General features: G+C 47.9%; 2 protein-coding genes across 3 annotated transcripts in view; one reads left to right on the forward strand and one right to left on the reverse strand.

Annotated features, from left to right (window-relative positions):
• LOC121274724 (RDS/peripherin-like protein xRDS35) overlaps positions 1-21,684 on the forward strand; it is a 333,428-nt gene that overhangs the window by 239,838 nt on the left and 71,906 nt on the right. The window lies entirely within an intron of this gene.
• The window catches only part of eml3 (EMAP like 3), an 82,456-nt gene that overhangs the window by 6,660 nt on the left and 54,112 nt on the right, over positions 1-21,684 (reverse strand). For both annotated transcript variants that reach the window (XM_041182060.1, XM_041182061.1), the window contains 12 exons: positions 21,123-21,218; positions 19,215-19,349; positions 8,090-8,228; positions 6,520-6,671; positions 6,174-6,299; positions 5,679-5,810; positions 3,866-3,933; positions 3,388-3,476; positions 2,861-2,958; positions 1,891-1,978; positions 1,216-1,314; positions 202-332 (listed from right to left, as the gene is read on the reverse strand). In XM_041182060.1, coding sequence (XP_041037994.1) covers positions 202-332; positions 1,216-1,314; positions 1,891-1,978; positions 2,861-2,958; positions 3,388-3,476; positions 3,866-3,933; positions 5,679-5,810; positions 6,174-6,299; positions 6,520-6,671; positions 8,090-8,228; positions 19,215-19,349; positions 21,123-21,218 — 1,353 coding nt within the window. The remainder of the gene's footprint in view (positions 1-201; positions 333-1,215; positions 1,315-1,890; positions 1,979-2,860; positions 2,959-3,387; positions 3,477-3,865; positions 3,934-5,678; positions 5,811-6,173; positions 6,300-6,519; positions 6,672-8,089; positions 8,229-19,214; positions 19,350-21,122; positions 21,219-21,684) is intronic.

Consider the following 21,684-nt stretch of genomic DNA (forward strand, 5'->3'; position numbering starts at 1 on the left):
TTTATGTTGGGCAAGGGATGTTGAAGGATTATGCAGCGAAGGTAGCTAAATGGAATTGAGTTACAAATCACTTGTGATCTGACAGAATGATGGAGCAGGTTCAAAGGGCTGGATGGCCTCCTGTTCCTACAAGTCACAAGGACACATCTTTCTGATCCACCTCCAAATTCCCAACGCATGCTTCCCACAGCTATGACTGACCTTGGGTTTCGCACACGGATACTGAAAGAGATGAACCTTGCAGAAGTCGTCAGCAACAGCCACCGTGCGCTCGTCGTGTGAGCGGCACAGTGCATTGATGTCTGTTCCGTCAGAACCATCCGGCCAGACTCCTGTAGCAAGACACAAAGTGAAAAGAAATGGCTCCCAACATTATTCAAACCACTCGAAAGTTCACAGTATAGACCAAGCCCATTGGAATTAATATAGTCATACAGAACAGCAGTCCATTTGGCCTATTGTGCTTGTTCCAGCTCTTTGAAAATCTATCCAATGAATCCCACTTCCCTCTGCTCTTCCCCCCAGTAGTCCTGCAAATTTCTCCTTTTCAAGTATTTATCCAATTCCCCTTTTGAAAGCGCCACCCTTTCAGGCAGCACCTTCCAAGTCACAACAACTCGCTGTGTAAAAAAAGCAAACACTCTCCTCATCTCCCCCTCTGGTTCTTTTACTGATTTTCTTCAATCTGTGTCCCTCTGATTATTGACCCTTCTGCCACTGGAAACAGTTTCTTCCTATCTACCCTTCATGATTTTGAATATCTCTATTTAATCTCCCCTTAATCTTCTCTGCTCTAAGGAAAACAATCCCGGCTTCTCTAGTCTCTCCACATAAGTCCCTCACCCCTAGTTGGTCAAGTAAATCTCCATAGTACCTTCTCCAAGGTGGGTTTTAATTCATACAAGGCACTAATGCATCTGCAGCTGACTAACAATCCACTGCAAAACCATCTTCATTGGAGAGCATCGGCATTAGAAACCCACCTGGATATTTGGCTGATTTGAGTATTCCCCATGCCTAGGGCAGTCTTAAAAATCAGAGCTGGTTAAATTCCTGTTAGGTTCACCCAGCACTGAGATACATTCCTGCTTCAGCAAAACCTCAAAAACAAAGGAGGATCCCTAATCTCTTCCCACTACCACCCACTCCCCCACCCAATGACCATGGAATTCCCCCTCATTCCCTGTCCAGCATTCCCACAGCTATAATTCTTACCAAAAACATGGAATCCCAGGACACAGGTATATGAAACCCACTCCAGATCCTTGCATTCGTAACGATTCCTGAGTAGTTTGCATCCTCCCCCAATGTCCCCTGTAAAACAGGATAAATCACTCGAAGTTATTGTCTGTGGATCCTAGTTCCTTAAACGGACACATCTCCCACTTTGTTTCCAGTCAATTGCAATCTATAAACTCAGCAGAGTGGACACTAGTCAAGGTGTCTACATTATCTACCATACAGCCGGTCCCGGTCTTACTGACCTGCTGAGCCACTTACTCCCTCCACAAGAGATCCTTTCTTTTCTAGTAAGCATTTCCATCCACCCTGATGACACTGACTTCTCACTTCTCAGAGATGTGAAAGGGTACTGACTAGGCTCAAGCCCAATCACCTCCACACCTTATATCCCCAATGTACACATCCTGTAGCAGGAGTAGGATCCCTCACCAAACCTCCCTCCATACCCTAGGTAGGGGCATTGAGGCCCGGCCTAGCACCATTATAGCTGCCTCAGACTGGGGCAGTCAATAGTGTGCTGTGCATTTACCCACTGAACTATCAAGGCAGCACTACCACCCACCTTTATAACGTGGGTTTGATGGCATGGCATTTCCCCATGTGCTGCTTTTAGCAGCAGCTTCAGTGATCTGCAAGCTCTGTACTTACAGTAGAGGATCTCGTAGTCTCCAGAATTGGACATGATGAAGTGGCTGTCTTGAGACCAGTCCAGGTGGGTGATGAAACTGGAATGACCCTGAATAGATAGGCAAGAGAGGGATGGGGTTACAGGTGAGTTATCACAAACAGCACCAACCATTGCACGTTCATTCAACGCATTATCATCTAGCATTTAGACATAATACTTTATGACCATGCAACAAGATTGTTTGTTCAGGAGCCACACACATCAGGACTACAAAACCCTTCCTTTAAGATACTCCTTAAAACCTACCTCTGACCAAGCTTTGGATCGTCTGCCCCAGTACTTCCTTACTCAGTGGCTCGGTGTCAACTTTTGTTTGATAGCACCTTGGGACATTTTACTTCATTAAAGGGGCTATATAAACACAAGTTGTTGTGCATCACATCTCATTGATCAAGAGGACAATGTCAATCCAGCTGACTTTTGCCCTGTTGCTAGTCAGTTCCCAGCGAGTTTATGCCCATGGGAAATTGTATCACTCTCCTGCCTGTGATGGACCAGGTTATCACTGCTGCCACTTTGCTACCTAGCCTTACACATGAAAAGATGATCACTGGGGCAAGATGCCAGGGCTGAATGTGCCCATAGAATGGTATCCCAAACTACTGTCAGCGCCTCAGGGGGCAGCAAGTGGGGTGGAGTGTGCATGTACTGTAGATGGAGCAGTGAAGCAGGTCCCATTCAGATCCAAGCAGAGGTGAAGAGACACGTGCTGAGGGTGGGGGGGAAAGGAAGGATAAAAAATGGGGAGCACTGCTCCCAGTCTGGCTATAGGAAGATGTTAGCAATGGCTCAGGAGCTCTGAGTGCACCCACTGTCTCAGTGTTAGGCCAAACAGAGTAAGAAAATGAACTAAAAATACAATTACAAAAAGGAGGAAGCATCAGAAGCATTTAAGTTCAATAAACCGATGTTGGCTGCCACAAATCTTACCATGCATCTGCCAAACCGGCAATATTTTCGACCGTTCTCAGTGACAGTGTAGAGGTAAATGTAGTTGTCATGTGATCCTATTGCCAGGAAATTACCATCTGTTGGAATATAAAACAATTAATATGCACACAATAAATTGTGTGTGGTGGGATCTGGGGGGTAGAAAATGAGCTGGGTTCCTGCTCCTCATCACTGTAGCCAGCTGAAGGGTTTGTGTAAGCTTGGCTCCAATATCCTCCTCCCCTCCCCCACAAAACGTACAGATGCTCAAACGTGAAGGCTAGGTGCTTGGGTGAGTCACTGAAGATGACCCTGAAGGAACTGGAAAGCCATACTAAACCTTCTCTCCCCATCACCCTCCCAATCCCCATCAGCAAACCCCTGGCTCTCTGTTATTACAAAGCACCACACCATGACTGTTAGAAGCTCACAGGGTCATTGGGGGTGCTCTACCACAGCAAATTGTGACATGCTGAAATGCCAGTCAGTGTCAGGGCCAGTCCACACCAAGGGATGCAGTCCATTACCTGGGGAATAACGCACCACCGAGAGCTGCTCATTTCCGTCGACAGTACTGGAAACCAGGTCCTTTGTCTCACAATCCAGAACCATCCACCTGTAACGAACAGATAAACTATCAACTGCAGGGAGTAAATAGAGGGGAAGAGACACAATTTCTTATTTAGGTGAAATGAGAATCAATCTCACCCCACAGTGAGATAATTGACCCAGCCTCTGCTACCGACATTCAGGCCTGGCCATGAGGAGACAGAATTGCACTGAGAGCAAATCTCAGTTAATTTCCTGGCAACCTTGGGACAGCACATGCCCACCAAAAGCCACCACTACCCAGATGCAGTCAGCCCATGGATAATCAGAAGGGTGAAAACAATGAACCACCAGAGGGACTTCATTCAGGATGCAAGATCTTCTGGTATCAGTTGGCATGGTGAAAGTGCAGAGATGCAGATTGAAAATGAGGTGGTGTTAAAACGAGAGAGTTACCTGCCTGTCTGGAGCCCGACAGCCACCACTGCTCCACTGCAGTGAAAATCAGCGCACAGTCCAGTCTCCTGCAGAACAAGTAGAACCATTAAATACACCGACCATACAGCAGGAAGCTCAGGATATCCCAAAATGCTTCATTGCCAATGAAGTACTTTCAAAGTGTGGTCACTGCTGTAATATAGGATGCAGCAGCGAAATGCACACAGCAACATCCCATGAACAGCAATGAGACAATGACCCAGATCATGTTATTGTTTAGTGATGTTGACTGAAGGATAAATATTTGTCAAGACACCAGGGGAGAACTTCCCTGTTATAATAAAGATAAAAGCAAAATACTGCAGATGCTGGAAATCTGAAGGAAAAACAGAAAATGCTGGAAAAACTCAGCAAGTTTGACAGCATCTGTGGAGAGAGAAACAGAGTTAACATTTTGAGTCTGACTCTTATTCATAATAGTGTCATAGGATCTTTTATGTCCATCTGAGGGGGCAGATGGGGCCTCTATTTAACGTCGCATCTGAAAGACTGCACCTCTGACAGTGCTGCATTCACTTAAGTAGTGGCACTGGTGAGTCTGTCTGGATTTAGGTGTTGGGTCACAGATCAGCCATGATCCCACTGAATAGGCTCATGGGGTTAAATGGCCTCATGTTCCTATGGATTTGTGTGCTCAAATCTCTGATTCAGAGATAAGTACGCATCCACTGAACCACATCAGCAAAAGTAAAAGGAGGAGAGCAACAAGCAGACACCACTGCCCCCTAGACAGAAGCAGTCAAGAAAATAGTTGGGGCGTCATTTAGACCTGGCACTTGCGGAGAAACTGCTTGCTTCAGCCACGAGAGGGAGCTCACATCCTGTTGAGTGACTTCCCACAGACATCTTGGCCACAAATTGATTCGACAAGTTTTTCCTCACCACCTTCCCCTGTCCCACGCACTAACCCGTAAGGCAATTTATGTAACCTGGAGAAGGAAGCAGGCCAGAAAGCAGCTTCAGAGCCAGGATTGGAGTGCAGGAATGAGAAGTAAATTAAACCATTATTGCTGCCTAAATAGGCTCAGCACCTCTCAGACACGGATTGTCAGGGTTCCTGCTCCTGTTCCAGGGCAAGAAAGAGGAACATAAAGGACATCATGAGATAGAGAGCGTGGGAGAAATGAAAGGCAGCAGAGCAGGGGCAGAGGAGAGGAGAGAGGGAGCAAGAGCGAGGAGAGGGCGAGCGGGGGAGGGGATGAATCAAATAAAAGCAGGAAATTCTGGAAACACTCAGCAGGTTAGGCAACTTCTATATATAGCGAGAAATAGAGTGAATTTTTCACGTTGGTAAACTTTGATCAGAACTGGAAGAAGTTATAAAGATTTGACTGTTTCTAAGCAATTGCAGAGATGGAGAGTGTGGTGGTGATGGGTAGAGGACAAAAGGGTCTGTGATAGGGTGGACGGCAGGAGTGATGTTTTTAACACATACATCTGAATTATGGAAAACTGTCCTATCAAAACTAGGCAACATATAAAAAGAATCCAGAAGGTGTCAAATGATCTCAGGTACTGAAGCCGAGAGTTGGATTGTCAATAGAGGAACAGTGGCAAATGCAGTTACAACACTGAGACGGGCAGACACTCAGACTGTTGCACGCAGATACAAAGACAGGCAGTTCCCAGGGGGGACATCCAGAAGTAGCACAGCCTCCAACGTCACTCTCATTGTAAATTCAGGATCACAGGCTTATCCTCTGCAAATGATCTGCACATCTTTTGGCCCAGTTCACATCAGACTGGGCAAGTGCACCATTTTCCCCCTCACCTCCAGCGTTTTGCTCCACTCCAGCGTGTGCTGCACCTGATCCCACAGACACACCTGCTTGTCATGTGCACATGTCAGAAAGAGATCTCGGAATGGGTGCGTGGCCAATCCCCACAGTTCATCCGTGTGACCCTGCAAGTGAACCACAAAACACAGGTCAGTGCTACACACACACACAAACAGGAGGAGGCCACTCATAAGAAATAGGAACAGGAGTAGACCATTCGGCCCCTCGAGCCTGCTCTCAACCCTCTCCAGCCTGTTCCACCATTTGATTAGATCATGGTTGATCTGTATCACAACCCCCTTTACCTGCCTTGGTTCTGTAGCCCTTAAGTACCTGTACCCAACAAAAATCTATCACTCTCTGTTTTGAAATTTCCATTTTGACTCCTCAGCTCAACAGCTTTTTAGCAGGAGAAAGATTTCCACTCTTACCCCACTGCCCCATCTCCTCACACTCCTAGAGTCTCAGCTTCTCTGCTACATACTGACCTGCACAATGGGAGTAAAGGGCTCAGTGAAACGTCCCCTCAGGATGGCATTCCGTGTGGTTCCAATCAGGAGGTCATCTGCCCGTCCTTCCACAATAGTACGCACTGCACCAAATCGCTCCGGGATCTGCAACACAAGAAAGAATTCCCATTTCAACAGCACTTTAGGACATCCCTCAGCATGTCACAGATAACGAAGTATATCTGAAGTATAATCACTAATGTCACCCATTCCTCCTCCCTCCGTCACTCACTCCCTCCTTCCCTCCCCTCTTAACTCATTCCCTCCTATGCCATTACCTCACTTGCTGAATCCCTTTCACAGTTTAACAGTTTATCTGTCTTACCTCAGTCTCCCGCTCAGTTGTGAGACTTGGGTTCCAGTGGATGATTTTTCGGTCCTTTCCTCCTCCACTGAGCAGTGTGCCATCTCTCATGATGCAGAGGGTGAAAATGCTGCCTTCATGTGCCTTTGTTTGCTTGGCGATCTGATAGGTCTCTGCAACAGCACCATGGAGAGACTTTAGAGGGGCTTCTGGGACATGGCCACTCAAACTGACAGCACCTCTCATTTCTCTCTGGATAGCTCAAAGTGCTTCACAGCCAATGAAGTACTTTTGAGTGTAGTCACTGCTGTAATGAAGGAAACATGGCAGACGATGTGTCCACAGCAAGCTCCCTGAAAAGGTAACATTGGCTAGATGGTCTGGTAATTTAGTGATGTTGGTTAAGGGATAAATATTGGCTCCAGAATACTAGGGAGGACTCCCCAACTAGTCTTCCAGTGGTGTCTGAGAGAACTTTTACATCTAGCTGAGGGTACACAAGGCCTCGGTTTAATGTTTCATCCCAAATACAGCATCTCCTACAGTGTGGCACTCCATTAGTGCTGACCTTCTGACAGTGTGGCACTCCCTCAGTACTCACCCTCCGACAGTAGACTCAAACTCTCAAGACGTTTCTGCACAGAAGGAGACCATTCGGCCCATTGGGTCTGTGGTGGTCAACATAGATCTGTACACTAATCCCATTTTCCAGCGCTTGGTCCATAGCCCTGGAGGCTATGGCAATGCAAGTGAATATCTAAATACTTCTTAAATGTTATGAGAGTTTATGACTCAACCATCAGGCAGTGAGTTCCAGACTCCCACCACCACCTACGTGAAAAATTTCCCTCAACTCCCCTCTTAGCCTTCTACCTCTTACCTTAAACCTATGCCCGCTGGTTATTGAACCCTCTACTAATGGAAAAAGTGCCTCCTATCCACCCTATCTTTGCCCCTTATAATCTTATACACAAGGTGCTCCCTCAGCGGTGACCCTCCGGCAGCGCGATGCTCCCTCAGCGCTGACCCTCCAGCAGCGCGATGCTCCCTCAGCGCTGACCCTCCGGCAGCGCGATGCTCCCTCAGCGCTGACCCTCCAGCAGCGTGATGCTCCCTCAGCGCTGACCCTTCAGCAGCGCGATGCTCCCTCAGCGCTGACCCTCCGGCAGTGTGGCACTCCCTCAGCACTGACCCTCCGACAGTGCGGCACTCCCTCAGAGTATCAGCCTGAACTTGTGATTAAATCTCTGTAATGGAGCTTGAACCCAATACCTTCTGACTCAGATGAGAGGGCTAGAGAAAGAGAGAGAGAGAGAGAGACAGCCGCTCACAGCAGTTACATTAACACTGAAGATTCAATGTTCTAACCTCGCCACCTAATTCCCCAACAGAATGACACCCACCCACAGACATATGCAAACTATTCACTAAATTCTGCTGTTAGGCCCTGCTATATGTATAACACACATTCAAGCCGTTATTTCCAGAGTGTACCTGACTCATTTATGCTATTTCAATCAGTAGGAATTTGTGTTACTGTCACTCACACACACATGGACAGACCCCAGCAATGGAGCCTGTTGCTAATTACCTTTCGCTCCTTTACCCAGTGTCTTGGTGTCTGCAGTTGCTTTACCCCACAGGAGGATATTCCCCTCTGAGTCGCCAGTCAGCACATCCCCGTTTTTCAGGAACACAAAACACTGAATAAATTTGGGCTTTTTGTATTTCTGTAAAACAGAGGAGGAAAGAAATTCAGCTGCAAATTCACATTTCCTGTCACCGCAGTATTGGCAAGGGAGGTCGGATTTTCCTTACTGTATCCCCTGAGCCTTCACCAGCTCGCCTATTCCTCTCAGCTGAGCGCAGACAGCCAGTGGGCGACAGAGGCAATTCGACTGCACAAGGGTTTCACCACCAGACTGATATCCAGCATGGTCACAGTCCACAGGAGCAGGGACCCTGTCATGTTCTGCCACTCTCTAATCAAGGGATATGAAGATGAGATGACCCACAGGGAGGGGTACAGTTGGCTCCTGCCACCCTCCTGCTCCCCAATACAAGGCAAGCAGGTGCGGAAGGGGAACGGTTGCACAACAGATGCAGAACTAATGCACAAATGTGATGATCATAAAATACTGAATAAATTTGGGCTTTTTGTATTTATGTAAGATGGAGGAGGAAAGAAATTCAGCTGCCAAATCACATTGCCTGTCACCTCAGTATTGGCAAGAGAGGGTGGATTTTAAGGATGATCAGATTGGGCTGCCAGGCTTCCCACTCCCCTCCTATCCAGAAGGAACATCCCCAGCCCGACACATCAAATATCTACCTGAAACCGGAAAACTTGGACTGTTGCCGGAGCATCTGCACTCAGCTGCAATCTGTGTTGGGAACAGTAATTCCAGCACAACAAGCAGGGGAAATAAGTGTTACAGAGTGCAGTCCGACATGACAGGCATGGTGCTCAGTTAATAGGGAGTAACAGTAACAGAGTGCAGTCCGACATCACCGGCATGGTGCTCGGTTAGTAGGGAGTAACTGTTACAGGGTGCAGTCTGACATCACCAGCACAGTGCTCAGTTAGTAGGGAGTAATCGTTACAGGGTGCAGTCTGACATCACCGGAACGGTGCTCAGTTAGTAAGGAGTAATCATTACAGAGTGCAGTCAGACATCACCGGCACGGTGCTCGGTCAGTAGGGAGTAACAGTAACAGAGTACGGCCTGACATCACTGGCACGGTGCTCAGTTAGTAGGGAGTAATCATTACAGAGTGCAGTCTGACATCACTGGCACGGTGCTTGGTTAGTAGGGAGTAATCATTACAGAGTGCAGTCTGACATCACTGGCACGGTGCTCAGTTAGTAGGGAGTAATCGTTACAGAGTGCAGTCTGACATCACTGGCACGGTGCTCAGTTAGTAGGGAGTAATCGTTACAGGGTGCAGTCTGACATCACCGGAACGGTGCTCAGTTAGTAAGGAGTAATCATTACAGAGTGCAGTCTGACATCACCGGCACGGTGCTCGGTCAGTAGGGAGTAACAGTAACAGAGTACGGCCTGACATCACTGGCACGGTGCTCAGTTAGTAGGGAGTAATCATTACAGAGTGCAGTCTGACATCACTGGCACGGTGCTTGGTTAGTAGGGAGTAATCATTACAGAGTGCAGTCTGACATCACCAGCACGGTGCTCGGTTAGTAGGGAGTAATTGTTACAGAGTGCAGTCTGACATCACCAGAACGGTGCTCGGTTAGTAGGGAGTAATCATTACAGAGTGTGGTCTGACATCACCGGAACGGTGCTCAGTTAGTAGGGAGTAATCATTACAGAGTACAGTCTGACATCACCGGCATGGTGCTCGGTCAGTAGTGAGTAACTGTTACAGAGTGCAGTCTGACATCACCAGCACGGTGCTCAGTCAGTAGGGAGTAACAGTAACAGAGTACGGCCTGACATCACTGGCATGGTGCTCAGTTAGTAGGGAGTAATCATTACAGAGTGCAGTCTGACATCACCAGCACGGTGCTCGGTTAGTAGGGAGTAATCATTAGAGAGTGTGGTCTGACATCACCAGCACAGTGCTCAGTTCGTAGTGAGTAACAGTAACAGAATGCAGTCTGACGTCACCAGCACAGTGCTCGGTTAGTAGGGAGTAATCATTACAGAGTGCAGTCTGACATCACCAGCACAGTGCTCGGTTAGTAGGGAGTAACAGTAACAGAATGCGGCCTGACATCACTAGCATGGTGCTCAGTCAGTAGGGAGTAATCACTACAGGGTGCGGCCTGACATCACCAGCACGGTGCTCGGTTAGTAGGGAGTAACAGTAACAGAGTGCAGTCTGACATCACCGGCACGGTGCTCGGTTAGTAGGGAGTAACAGTAACAGAGTGCAGTCTGACATCACCAGCACAGTGCTCAGTCAATAGGGAGTAACTGTTACAGAGTGCAGTCTGACATCACCGGCACGGTGCTCAGTCAGGAGGGAGTAACAGTAACAGAGTACGGCCTGACAGCACTGGCACGGTGCTCAGTTAGTAGGGAGTAATCATTACAGAGTGCAGTCTGACATCACCAGCACGGTGCTCGGTTAGTAGGGAGTAATCATTACAGAGTGCGGTCTGACATCACCAGCACGGTGCTCGGTTAGTAGGGAGTAATCATTACAGAGTGCAGTCTGACATCACCAGCACGTTGCACAGTTAGTAGGGAGTAACAGTAACAGAGTGCAGTCTGACATCATCGGCACGGTGCTCGGTTAGTAGTGAGTAAGAGTAACAGAATGCAGTCTGACATCACCAGCACAGTGCTCAGTCATTAGGGAGTAACTGTTACAGAGTGCAGTCTGACATCACTGGCACGGTGCACGGTTAGTAGGGAGTAACAGTAACAGAATGCACTCTGACATCACCAGCACAGTGCTCAGTTAGTAGGCAGTAATCATTACAGAGTGCAGACTGACATCACCAGCACGGTGCTCGGTTAGTAGGGAGTAATCATTGCAGAATGCAGTCTGACATCACCAGCACAGTGTTTGGTTAGTAGGGAGTAACAGTAACAGAGTGCAGTCTGACATCATCGGCACGGTGCTCGGTTAGTAGGGAGTAATCGTTACAGAGTGCAGCCGGACATCACCAGCACGGTGCTCGGTTAGTAGGGAGTAACAGTAACAGAGTGCAGTCTGACATCATCAGCACAGTGCTTGGTTAGTAGGGAGTAACAGTAACAAAGCGCAGTCTGACATCATCGGCACGGTGCTCGGTTAGTAGGGAGTAACAGTAACAGAGTGCAGTCTGACATCACCAGCACAGTGCTCAGTCAATAGGGAGTAACTGTTACAGAGTGCAGCCTGACATCACTGGCACGGTGCTCAGTCAGTAGGGAGTAACAGTAACAGAGTACGGCCTGACAGCACTGGCACGGTGCTCAGTTAGTAGGGAGTAATCATTACAGAGTGCAGTTTGACATCACCAGCACAGTGCTCAGTTAGTAGGGAGTAACTGTTACAGAGTGCAGTCTGACATCACCAGCACAGTGCTCAGTTAGTAGGGAGCAACAGTAACAGAGTGCAGTCTGACATCACCGGCACGGTGCTCGGTTAGTAGGGAGTAATCATTACAGAGTGCGGTCTGACATCACCAGCACGGTGCTCGGTTAGTAGGGAGTAATCATTACAGAGTGCAGACTGACATTACCAGCACGGTGCTCGGTTAGTAGGGAGTAACAGTAACAGAATGCAGTCTGACATCACCAACACAGTGCTCGGTTAGTAGGGAGTAATCATTACAGAATGCAGTCTGACATCACCAGCACAGTGCTCAGTTAGTAGGGAGTAACTATTACAGAGTGCAAAAAATAAAAACAAAAAAACTGCGGATGCTGGAAATCCAAAACAAAAACAGAATTACCTGGAAAAACTCAGCAGGTCTGGCAGCATCGGCGGAGAAGAAAAGAGTTGACGTTTCGAGTCCTCATGACCCTTCGACAGAACTTGAGTTCGAGTCCAAGAAAGAGTTGAAATATAAGCTGGTTTAAGGTGTGTGTGTTGGGGGCGGAGAGATAGAGAGAGAGAGAGGTTGGTGGGGGGGGATGTGGTTGTAGGGACAAACAAGCAGTGATAGAAGCAGATCATCAAAAGATGTCAACGACAATAGTACAATAGAACACATAGGTGTTAAAGTTAAAGTTGGTGATATTATCTAAACGAATGTGCTAATTAAGAATGGATGGTAGGGCACTCAAGGTATAGCTCTAGTGGAGTTTTTTTAAAATTTTTTTTTAAATATTGGAAATAGGTGGGAAAAGGAAAATCTTTATAATTTATTGGAAAAAAAAGGAAGGGGGAAACAAAAAGGGGGTGGGGATGGGGCAGGGAGCTCACGACCTAAAGTTGTTGAATTCAATATTCAGTCCGGAAGGCTGTAAAGTGCCTAGTCGGAAGATGAGGTGTTGTTCCTCCAGTTTGCGTTGGGCTTCACTGGAACAATGCAGCAAGCCAAGGACAGACATGTGGGCAAGAGAGCAGGGTGAAGTGTTAAAATGGCAAGCGACAGGGAGGTTTGGGTCATTCTTGCGGATAGACCGCAGGTGTTCTGCAAAGCGGTCGCCCAGTTTACGTTTGGTCTCTCCGCATGGAGAGACCAAACGTAAACTGGGCGACCGCTTTGCAGAACACCTGCGGTCTGTCCGCAAGAATGACCCAAACCTCCCTGTCGCTTGCCATTTTAACACTTCACCCTGCTCTCTTGCCCACATGTCTGTCCTTGGCTTGCTGCATTGTTCCAGTGAAGCCCAACGCAAAGTGGAGGAACAATACCTCATCTTCCGACTAGGCACTTTACAGCCTTCCGGACTGAATATTGAATTCAACAACTTTAGGTCGTGAGCTCCCTCCCCCATCCCCACCCCCTTTCTGTTTCCCCCTTCCTTTTTTTTCCAATAAATTATAAAGTTTTTCCTTTTCCCACCTATTTCCATTATTTAAAAAAAAAGAAAAAAAAAAGAAAAAAAAAACCCCCACTAGAGCTATACCTTGAGTGCCCTACCATCCATTCTTAATTAGCACATTCGTTTAGATAATATCACCAACTTTAACTGTAACACCTATGTGTTCTATTGTACTATTGTCGTTGACATCTTTTGATGATCTGCTTCTATCACTGCTTGTTTGTCCCTACAACCACAACCACCCCTCCACCTCTCTCTCTCTCCATCTCTCTGCCCCCCACACACACACCTTAAACCAGCTTATATTTCAACTCTTTCTTGGACTCAAACTCAAGTTCTGTCGAAGGGTCATGAGGACTCAAAACGTCAACTCTTTTCTTCTCCGCCGATGCTGCCAGACCTGCTGAGTTTTTCCAGGTAATTCTATTACAGAGTGCAGTCTGACATCACCAACATGGTGCTCGGTTAGTAGGGAGTAACTGTGACAGAGTGCAGTCTGACATCACCAGTACGGTGCTCGGTTAGTAGGGAGTAATCATTGCAGAGTGCAGTCTGACATCACCAGCACAGTGCTTGGTTAGTAGGGAGTAACAGTAACAGAGTGCAGACTGACATCATTGGCACGGTGCTCGGTTAGTAGGGAGTAACAGTAACAGAGTGCAGTCTGACATCACCAGCACGGTGCTCAGTCAATAGGAAGTAACTGTTACATAGTGCAGTCTGACATCACCGGCATGATGCTCGGTCAGTAGGGAGTAATCCTTACAGAGTGCAGACTGACATCATCAGCACGGTGCTCGGTCAGTAGGGAGTAATCATTACAGAGTGCAGTCTGACATCACCAGCACGGTGCACAGTTAGTAGGGAGTAACAGTAACAGAGTGCAATCTGACATCATCGGCATGGTGCTCGGTTAGTAGTGAGTAACAGTAACAGAATGCAGTCTGACATCACCAGCACAGTGCTCAGTCATTAGGGAGTAACTGTTACAGAGTGCAGTCTGACATCACCGGCACGGTGCTCGGTCAGTAGGGAGTAATCATTACAGAGTGCAGTCTAACATCACCAGCACGGTGCTCGGTCAGTAGGGAGTAATCATTACAGAGTGCAGTCTGACATCACCAGCACGGTGCTCGGTCAGTAGGGAGTAATCATTGCAGAGTGCAGTCTGACATCACCAGCACGGTGCTCAGTCCTTAGGGAATAACTGTTACAGAGTGCGGTCTGACATCACCAGCACAGTGCTCAGTTAGTAGGGAGTAACTGTTACAGAGTGCAGTCTGACATCATCAACACAGTACTCGGTTAGTAGGAAGTAACTGTTACTGAGTGCAGTCTGACATCACCAGCACGGTGCTCGGTTAGTACGGAGTAATCATTACAGAGTGCAGCCTGACATCACCAGCACGGTGCTCGGTTAGTAGGGAGTAATCATTACAGAGTGCAGTCTGACATCACTAGCACAGTGCTCGGTTAGTAGGGAGTAATCATTACAGAGTGCAGTCTGACATCACCAGCACAGTGCTCGGTTAATGGGGAGTAATCATTACAGAGTGCAGTCTAACATCACCGGCACGGTGCTCGGTTAGCAGGGAGTAACTGTTACAGAGTGCAGTCTGACATCACAAGCACGGTGCTCGGTTAGATGGGAATAATCATTACAGATTGCAGTCAGACATCACCAGCACGGTGCTCAGTTAGTAGGGAGTAACAGTAACAGAGTGCAGTCTTACATCACCAGCACGGTACTCAGTTAGTAGGGGGTAATCATTACAGAGTGCAGTCTGACATCACCTGCACGGTGCTCGGTTAGTAGGGAGTAATCATTACAGAGTGCAGTCTGACATCACCAGCACAGTACTCGGTTAGTAGGGAGTAAGTGTTACAGAGTGCAGACTGACATCACCAGCACAGTGCTCGGTTAGTAGGGAGTAACTGTTACAGAGTAGAGTCTGACATCACCAGCACGGTGCCAGGTTAGTAGGGAGTAACTGTTACAGAGTCCAGTCTGACATCACCAATACCGTGCTCGGTTAGTAAGGTGTAATCATTGCAGGGTGCAGTGTGACATCACCAGCAAAATGCTCGGTTAGTAGGGAGTAATCATTACAGAGTGCAGTCTGACATCACCAGCACGGTGCTCGGTTAGTAGGGAGTAATCATTACAGAGTGCAGACTGACATCACCAGAATGGCGCTCGGTTAGTAGGGAGTAACTGTTACAGAGTGCAGTCAGACATCATCGGCACGGTGCTCGGTTAGTAGGGAGTAACTGTTAGAGTGCAGTCTGACATCACCAGCATAGTGCTCAGTCATTAGGGAGTAACTGTTACAGAGTGCAGTCTGGCATCACCGGCACAGTGCTCGGTCAGTAGGGAGTAATCATTACAGAGTGCAGTCTGACATCACCAGCACAGTGCTCGGTTAGTAGGGAGTAATCATTACAGAGTGCAGTCTGACATCGCCGGCATGGTGCTCAGTTCGTAGTGAGTAACAGTAACAGAGTGTGGCCTGACATCACCAGCGCAGTGCTCAGTTGTAGGGAGTAATCATTACAGAGTGCAGTCTGACATCACCAGCACAGTGCTCGGTTAGTAGGGAGTAATCATTACAGAGTGCAGTCTGACATCACCAGCACAGTGCTCGGTTAGTAGGGAGTAATCATTACAGAGTGCAGTCTGACATCACCAGCACGGTGCAGTTAGTAGGGAGTAACAGTAACAGAGTGCAGTCTGACATCACCCGCACGGTGCAGTTAGTAGGGAGTAACAGTAACAGAGTGCAGTCTGACATCACCAGCACGGTGCTCAGTTCGTAGTGAGTAACAGTAACAGAATGCAGTCTGACGTCACCAGCACAGTGCTCGGTTAGTAGGGAGTAACAGTAACAGAATGCGGCCTGACATCACTAGCATGGTGCTCAGTCAGTAGGGAGTAATCACTACAGGGTGCGGCCTGACATCACCAGCACGGTGCTCAGTCAGTAGGGAGTAATCATTACAGAGTGCAGTCTGACATCACCAGCACGGTGCTCAGTTAGTAGAGAGTAATCATTACAGAGTGCAGTCTGACATCATCAGCACGGTGCTCGGTTAGTAGGGAGTAATCATTACAGAGTGCTGTCTGACATCACCAGCACGGTGCACAGTTATTAGGGAGTAACTGTTACTGAGTGCAGTCTGACATCACCAGCACAGTGCTCAGTTAGTAGGGAGTAATCATTACAGAGTGCAGTCTGACATCACCAGCACGGTGCTCAGTTAGTAGGGAGTAATCATTACAGAGTGCAGTCTGACATCACCAGCAAAATGCTCGGTTAGTAGGGAGTAATCATTACAGAGTGCAGCCTGACATCACCAGCACGGTGCTCGGTTAGTAGGGAGTAATCATTACAGAGTGCAGTCTGACATCACTAGCACAGTGCTCGGTTAGTAGGGAGTAATCATTACAGAGTGCAGTCTGACATCACCAGCACGATGCACATTTAGTAGGGAATAACAGTAAGAGTGCAGTCTGACATCACCAGCAGAGTACTCTGTAATGATTACTCCCTACTAACCGAGTACTCTGCTGGTGATGTCAGACTGCACTCTTACTGTTATTCCCTACTAAATGTGCATCGTGCTGGTGATGTCAGACTGCACTCTGTAATGGTTACTCCCTACTAACCGAGTGCAGTCTGACATCACCAGCACAGTGCTCGGTTAATGGGGAGTAATCATTACAGAGTGCAGTCTAACATCACCGGCACGGTGCTTGGTTAGCAGGGAGTAACTGTTACAGAGTGCAGTCTGACATCACCAGCACGGTGCTCGGTTAGGTGGGAATAATCATTACAGATTGCAGTCAGACATCACCAGCACGGTGCTCAGTTAGTAGGGAGTAACAGTAACAGAGTGCAGTCTTACATCACCAGCACGGTATTCAGTTAGTAGGGTGTAATCATTACAGAGTGCAGTCTGACATCACCAGCACAGTGCTCGGTTAGTAGGGGGTAATCATTACAGAGTGCAGTCTGACATCACCTGCACAGTGCTCGGTTAGTAGGGAGTAATCATTACAGAGTGCAGTCTGACATCACCAGCACAGTACTCGGTTAGTAGGGAGTAAGTGTTACAGAGTGCAGTCTGAAATCACCAGCACAGTGCTCGGTTAGTAGGGAGTAATCATTACAGAGTGCAGTCTGACATCACCAGCACAGTGCTGGTTAGTAGGGAGTAACTGTTACAGAGTGCAGTCTGACATCACCAGCACGGTGCCAGGTTAGTAGGGAGTAACTGTTACAGAGTGCAGTCTGACATCACCAATACTGTGCTCGGTTAGTAAAGTGTAATCATTGCAGGGTGCAGTCTGACATCACCAGCAAAATGCTCGGTTAGTAGGGAGTAATCATTACAGAGTGCAGTCTGACATCACTGGCACGGTGCTCGGTCAGTATGGAGTAATTACTACAGAGTGCAGTCTGACATCACCAGCACGGTGCTCGGTTAGTAGGGAGTAATCATTACAGAGTTCAGACTGACATCACCAGCATGGTGCTCAGTTAGTAGGGAGTAACTGTTACAGAGTGCAGTCAGACATCATTGGCACGGTGCTCGGTTAGTAGGGAGTAACTGTTAGAGTGCAGTCTGACATCACCGGCACGGTGCTCGGTCAGTAGGGAGTAATCATTACAGAGTGCAGTCTGACATCACCAGCACGGTGCTCGGTTAGTAGGGAGTAATCATTACAGAGTTCAATCTGACATCACCAGCATGGTGCTCGATTAGTAGTGAGTAACAGTAACAGAATGCAGTCTGACATCACCAGCACAGTGCTCAGTCATTAGGGAGTAACTGTTACAGAGTGCAGTCTGGCATCACCGGCACAGTGCTCGGTCAGTAGGGTGTAATCATTACAGAGTGCAGTCTGACATCACCAGCACGGTGCTCAGTCATTAGGGAGTAACTGTTACAGAGTGCAGTCTGACATCACCGGAACGGTGCTCAGTTAGTAGGGAGTAACAGTAACAGAGTGCAGTCTGACATCACCAGCACAGTGCTCAGTCATTAGGGAGTACCTGTTACAGAATGCAGTCTGACATCACCGGAACGGTGCTCAGTTAGCAGGGAGTAACAGTAACAGAGTGCAGTCTGACATCACCAGCACAGTGCTTGGTTAGTAGGGAGTAATCATTACAGAGTGCAGTCTGACATCACCAGCACAGTGCTCGGTTGGTAGGGAGTAATCATTACAGAGTGCAGTCTGACATCACCAGCACGGTGCAGTTAGTAGGGAGTAACAGTAACAGAGTGCAGTCTGACATCACCCGCACGGTGCAGTTAGTAGGGAGTAACAGTAACAGAGTGCAGTCTGACATCACCAGCACGGTGCTCAGTTCGTAGTGAGTAACAGTAACAGAATGCAGTCTGACGTCACCAGCACAGTGCTCGGTTAGTAGGGAGTAATCATTACAGAGTGCAGTCTGACATCACCAGCACAGTGCTCGGTTAGTAGGGAGTAACAGTAACAGAATGCGGCCTGACATCACCAGCATGGTGCTCAGTCAGTAGGGAGTAATCACTACAGGGTGCGGCCTGACATCACCAGCACGGTGCTCGGTTAGTAGGGAGTAACTGTTACAGAGTGTGGTCTGACATCACCAGCACAGTACTTGGTTAGTACAGAGTAACTGTTACTGAGTGCAGTCTGACATCACCAGCACAGTGCTCAGTTAGTAGGCAGTAATCATTACAGAGTGCAGTCTGACATCACCAGCACGGTGCTCGGTTAGTAGGGAGTAATCATTACAGAGTGCTGTCTGGCATCACCAGCACGGTGCACAGTTATTAGGGAGTAGCTGTTACTGAGTGCAGTCTGACATCACCAGCACGGTGCTCAGTTAGTAGGGAGTAATCATTACAGTGTGCAGTCTGACATCATCAGCACAGTACTCGGTTAGTAGGAAGTAACTGTTACAGAGTGCAGTCTGACATTACCAGCACGGTGCTCGGATAGTAGGGAGTAATCATTACAGAGTGCAGTCTGACATCACCAGCAAAATGCTCGGTTAGTAGGGAGTAATCATTACAGAGTGCAGTCTGACATCACTGGCACGGTGCTCGGTCAGTATGGAGTAATTAGTACAGAGTGCAGTCTGACATCACCAGCACGGTGCTCGATTAGTAGGGAGTAATCATTACTGAGTGCAGTCTGACATCACCAGCACGGTGCTAGGTTAGTAGGGAGTAACCATTAGATATCAAGTACAGTCTAACATCACTCACTCCAAAGATGCCCTGCTTCTTGGTCAGAGAGGTGCCGTTCCAGGTCCAGAAGTAAACATGTGATTTCCCACAGGTAACGACACTTGAGCTGTCATTTGGGTGAAATTCGACCTCGAACACTGACTCATTGGTGGTCTGTTGGAACAAGGGCATCAAGAAGACAGTGATCAGCATCTGAACATCACGTCAATCTGAGACTCGCTGTACATGCACCATCTCTCTCATCCTCCAGGCATTGCAATGTACAGCACGGGAGCCATTCAGCCCAGCGTACCTGTCCTAGCTCTTCATTAGAGCTACCAAATCTCCCTGCCTGCTCTTTCCCCCACATTTCTCCTTTTCAAGGATTTATCCAATTCCCCTTTTGAAAGTTCCTATTGAATCTGCTTCCACCGCCCTTTCAGGCAGCGCCTTCCAGATCACAACAACTCGCTGTGTAAAAAAAAAAATTCTCCTCATCTCCCCCTCTGGCTCTTTTACCGATTCTCTTCAATCTGTGTCCCTCTGGTTACCGAAAACAATGTCTCCCTATGTAACTCCCATTCATAATTGTGTCTGAGAGGCCACGTCTCTCACCCATTGACTGTGTGGATCTTCATATCTCACTGGGGTATAGGGGAAGGATCAGGCGCAGGAACACTCCATCTGATTACCCATCCCATCAACCACACAACTCCAGGGGTGTGGTGAAGCTGACTGCATCTCCCCTGCTCTGGTGCAAACTGAGGGATTGAATCTGGAGTGTATGAATCAGCAGGACACAGTGTGTTCCCCAATACATCCACACAGTCTAGGAGGCAGCGATGAGGGAGCTCAGCACTGCACTGGACTAGGTCATTATTAAAACACCCCTAATCATTGACTTTATTGCCAGGACATATATATACAAACCCACACGCTTGCACACACATGCACACAATGCCATGAACCTGAACACACACCTCCCTCCACCCAAGATCACTCAGTCCTATACACTTCCCTCTATCCCAGGGTCACACAGTCCCCATACCTCATTCCACCCCAGGTCCTCTCTGTCACCAAGGTTTAAGATCAGGAGGGTGACCGCAAAGATGAAGACCACCAGGAATTTGCTGATTCTTGAACAAAACCGATGGGCAGAAAATCAGATACGGACAGGCCGTCTGTGACTCCCTGATACTAGTCACCAGTGTGGAAGCTTTAGTGTGCACACTAACACCAGTGTTCAAACTTAATGCACAGGCGTCAATGTGAGGAGCTTCCATCCTTCAACATCTCCAGCAGTCAGCGCTTCCCCCATTCACACAGCTAATGAATTCCACTCAGTATTTCAAGATCCTCCATACCTTGAACAGAAACATTACCTAACTTCCATGTTCCACTTCCTCAAATCCCTGCAATCTATACTCGTTGCTGGGGGAAACCTCACTAAATAAACCTTTCCCACTGCTCCATGATGGGAGCAAGCTGTTGAAGCCAGCTCTGACAGATCTCACACCAAGTTATTATAAAAGACAAGCTATTAAATCACACTTCACCCACTCCCCTGTGTTTCCCAGCCCTCCCCCAAATGGTATGGTTCCAATAGACACCATCATGCTGGTCCTTCCCAATGAGCAGCAATGGGCTATTGACCATTGGAGGCATCACAGCTAATCTCAATCTTTCCTTGCCCACTGCACACACTAAGCACGGGTTCCACTGGGGGTGGGGTGTGAGAATCCTTGCTGATTACTCCGTAAACCCCCTTTTTCCACACTCCAGCTCCTGCTGCTCTTCTCCCTGCATGTGGTTAGTATGGGAGAGACACCAGCCACTTCAGTGACTGCCCCAGGGGATTTCCCTGTTAACTCTCAGTCTGAGTGCATGCACCCCACTCCCCTGCAGCACTGTCACTGCACAACGATACAAAGTCTTTAAAATACCTACCTTAATCTCCGCCTGCTTCGTACCCTTAGCGCAGTCCCAGACTGACATTATGTGCTCATTGGAATCATCAACAACACACAGAAAAGCACCAGAGTCCTGGAATATAAAACAGGGAGCAGACAGTGGAATGAACCTCTCAGCAGATGAAGGGAGCACACGGAGGGGAAGAGCTGGAGAGAGAGGGAGAGAAGGTGACAGGAGGAGGAAAAAAAACTTGCATTTCTACAGCGACTTTCATCACCTCAAGATGTTCCAAGTGCTTTACAGTCAACGAAGTGCTTATGAATTGTTGCAATGTAGGAAACACAGCAGCCAATTTGTGCACAGCAAGCTCCCACAAAGAGCAATGTGATAACAACCCAGATCATTTGTTTTGGTGATGTTGGCTGAGGGATAAATATTGGCCCCAGGAACCGGGGAGAACTCCCCACTGTTCTTCCAATAGTGGCCATGGGAACTTTTATACCCGCCCGAGAGGTTTACTGTCTCATCCAAAGGGGAAATTCCAGTGTTATGTCTTCAATAAATTCCAAACTCTCTACACTGACAATTAGAAATCTTA

The sequence above is a fragment of the Carcharodon carcharias genome (assembly GCF_017639515.1).
Source record: "Carcharodon carcharias isolate sCarCar2 chromosome 37 unlocalized genomic scaffold, sCarCar2.pri SUPER_37_unloc_2, whole genome shotgun sequence".
NCBI lineage: Eukaryota > Metazoa > Chordata > Chondrichthyes > Lamniformes > Lamnidae > Carcharodon > Carcharodon carcharias.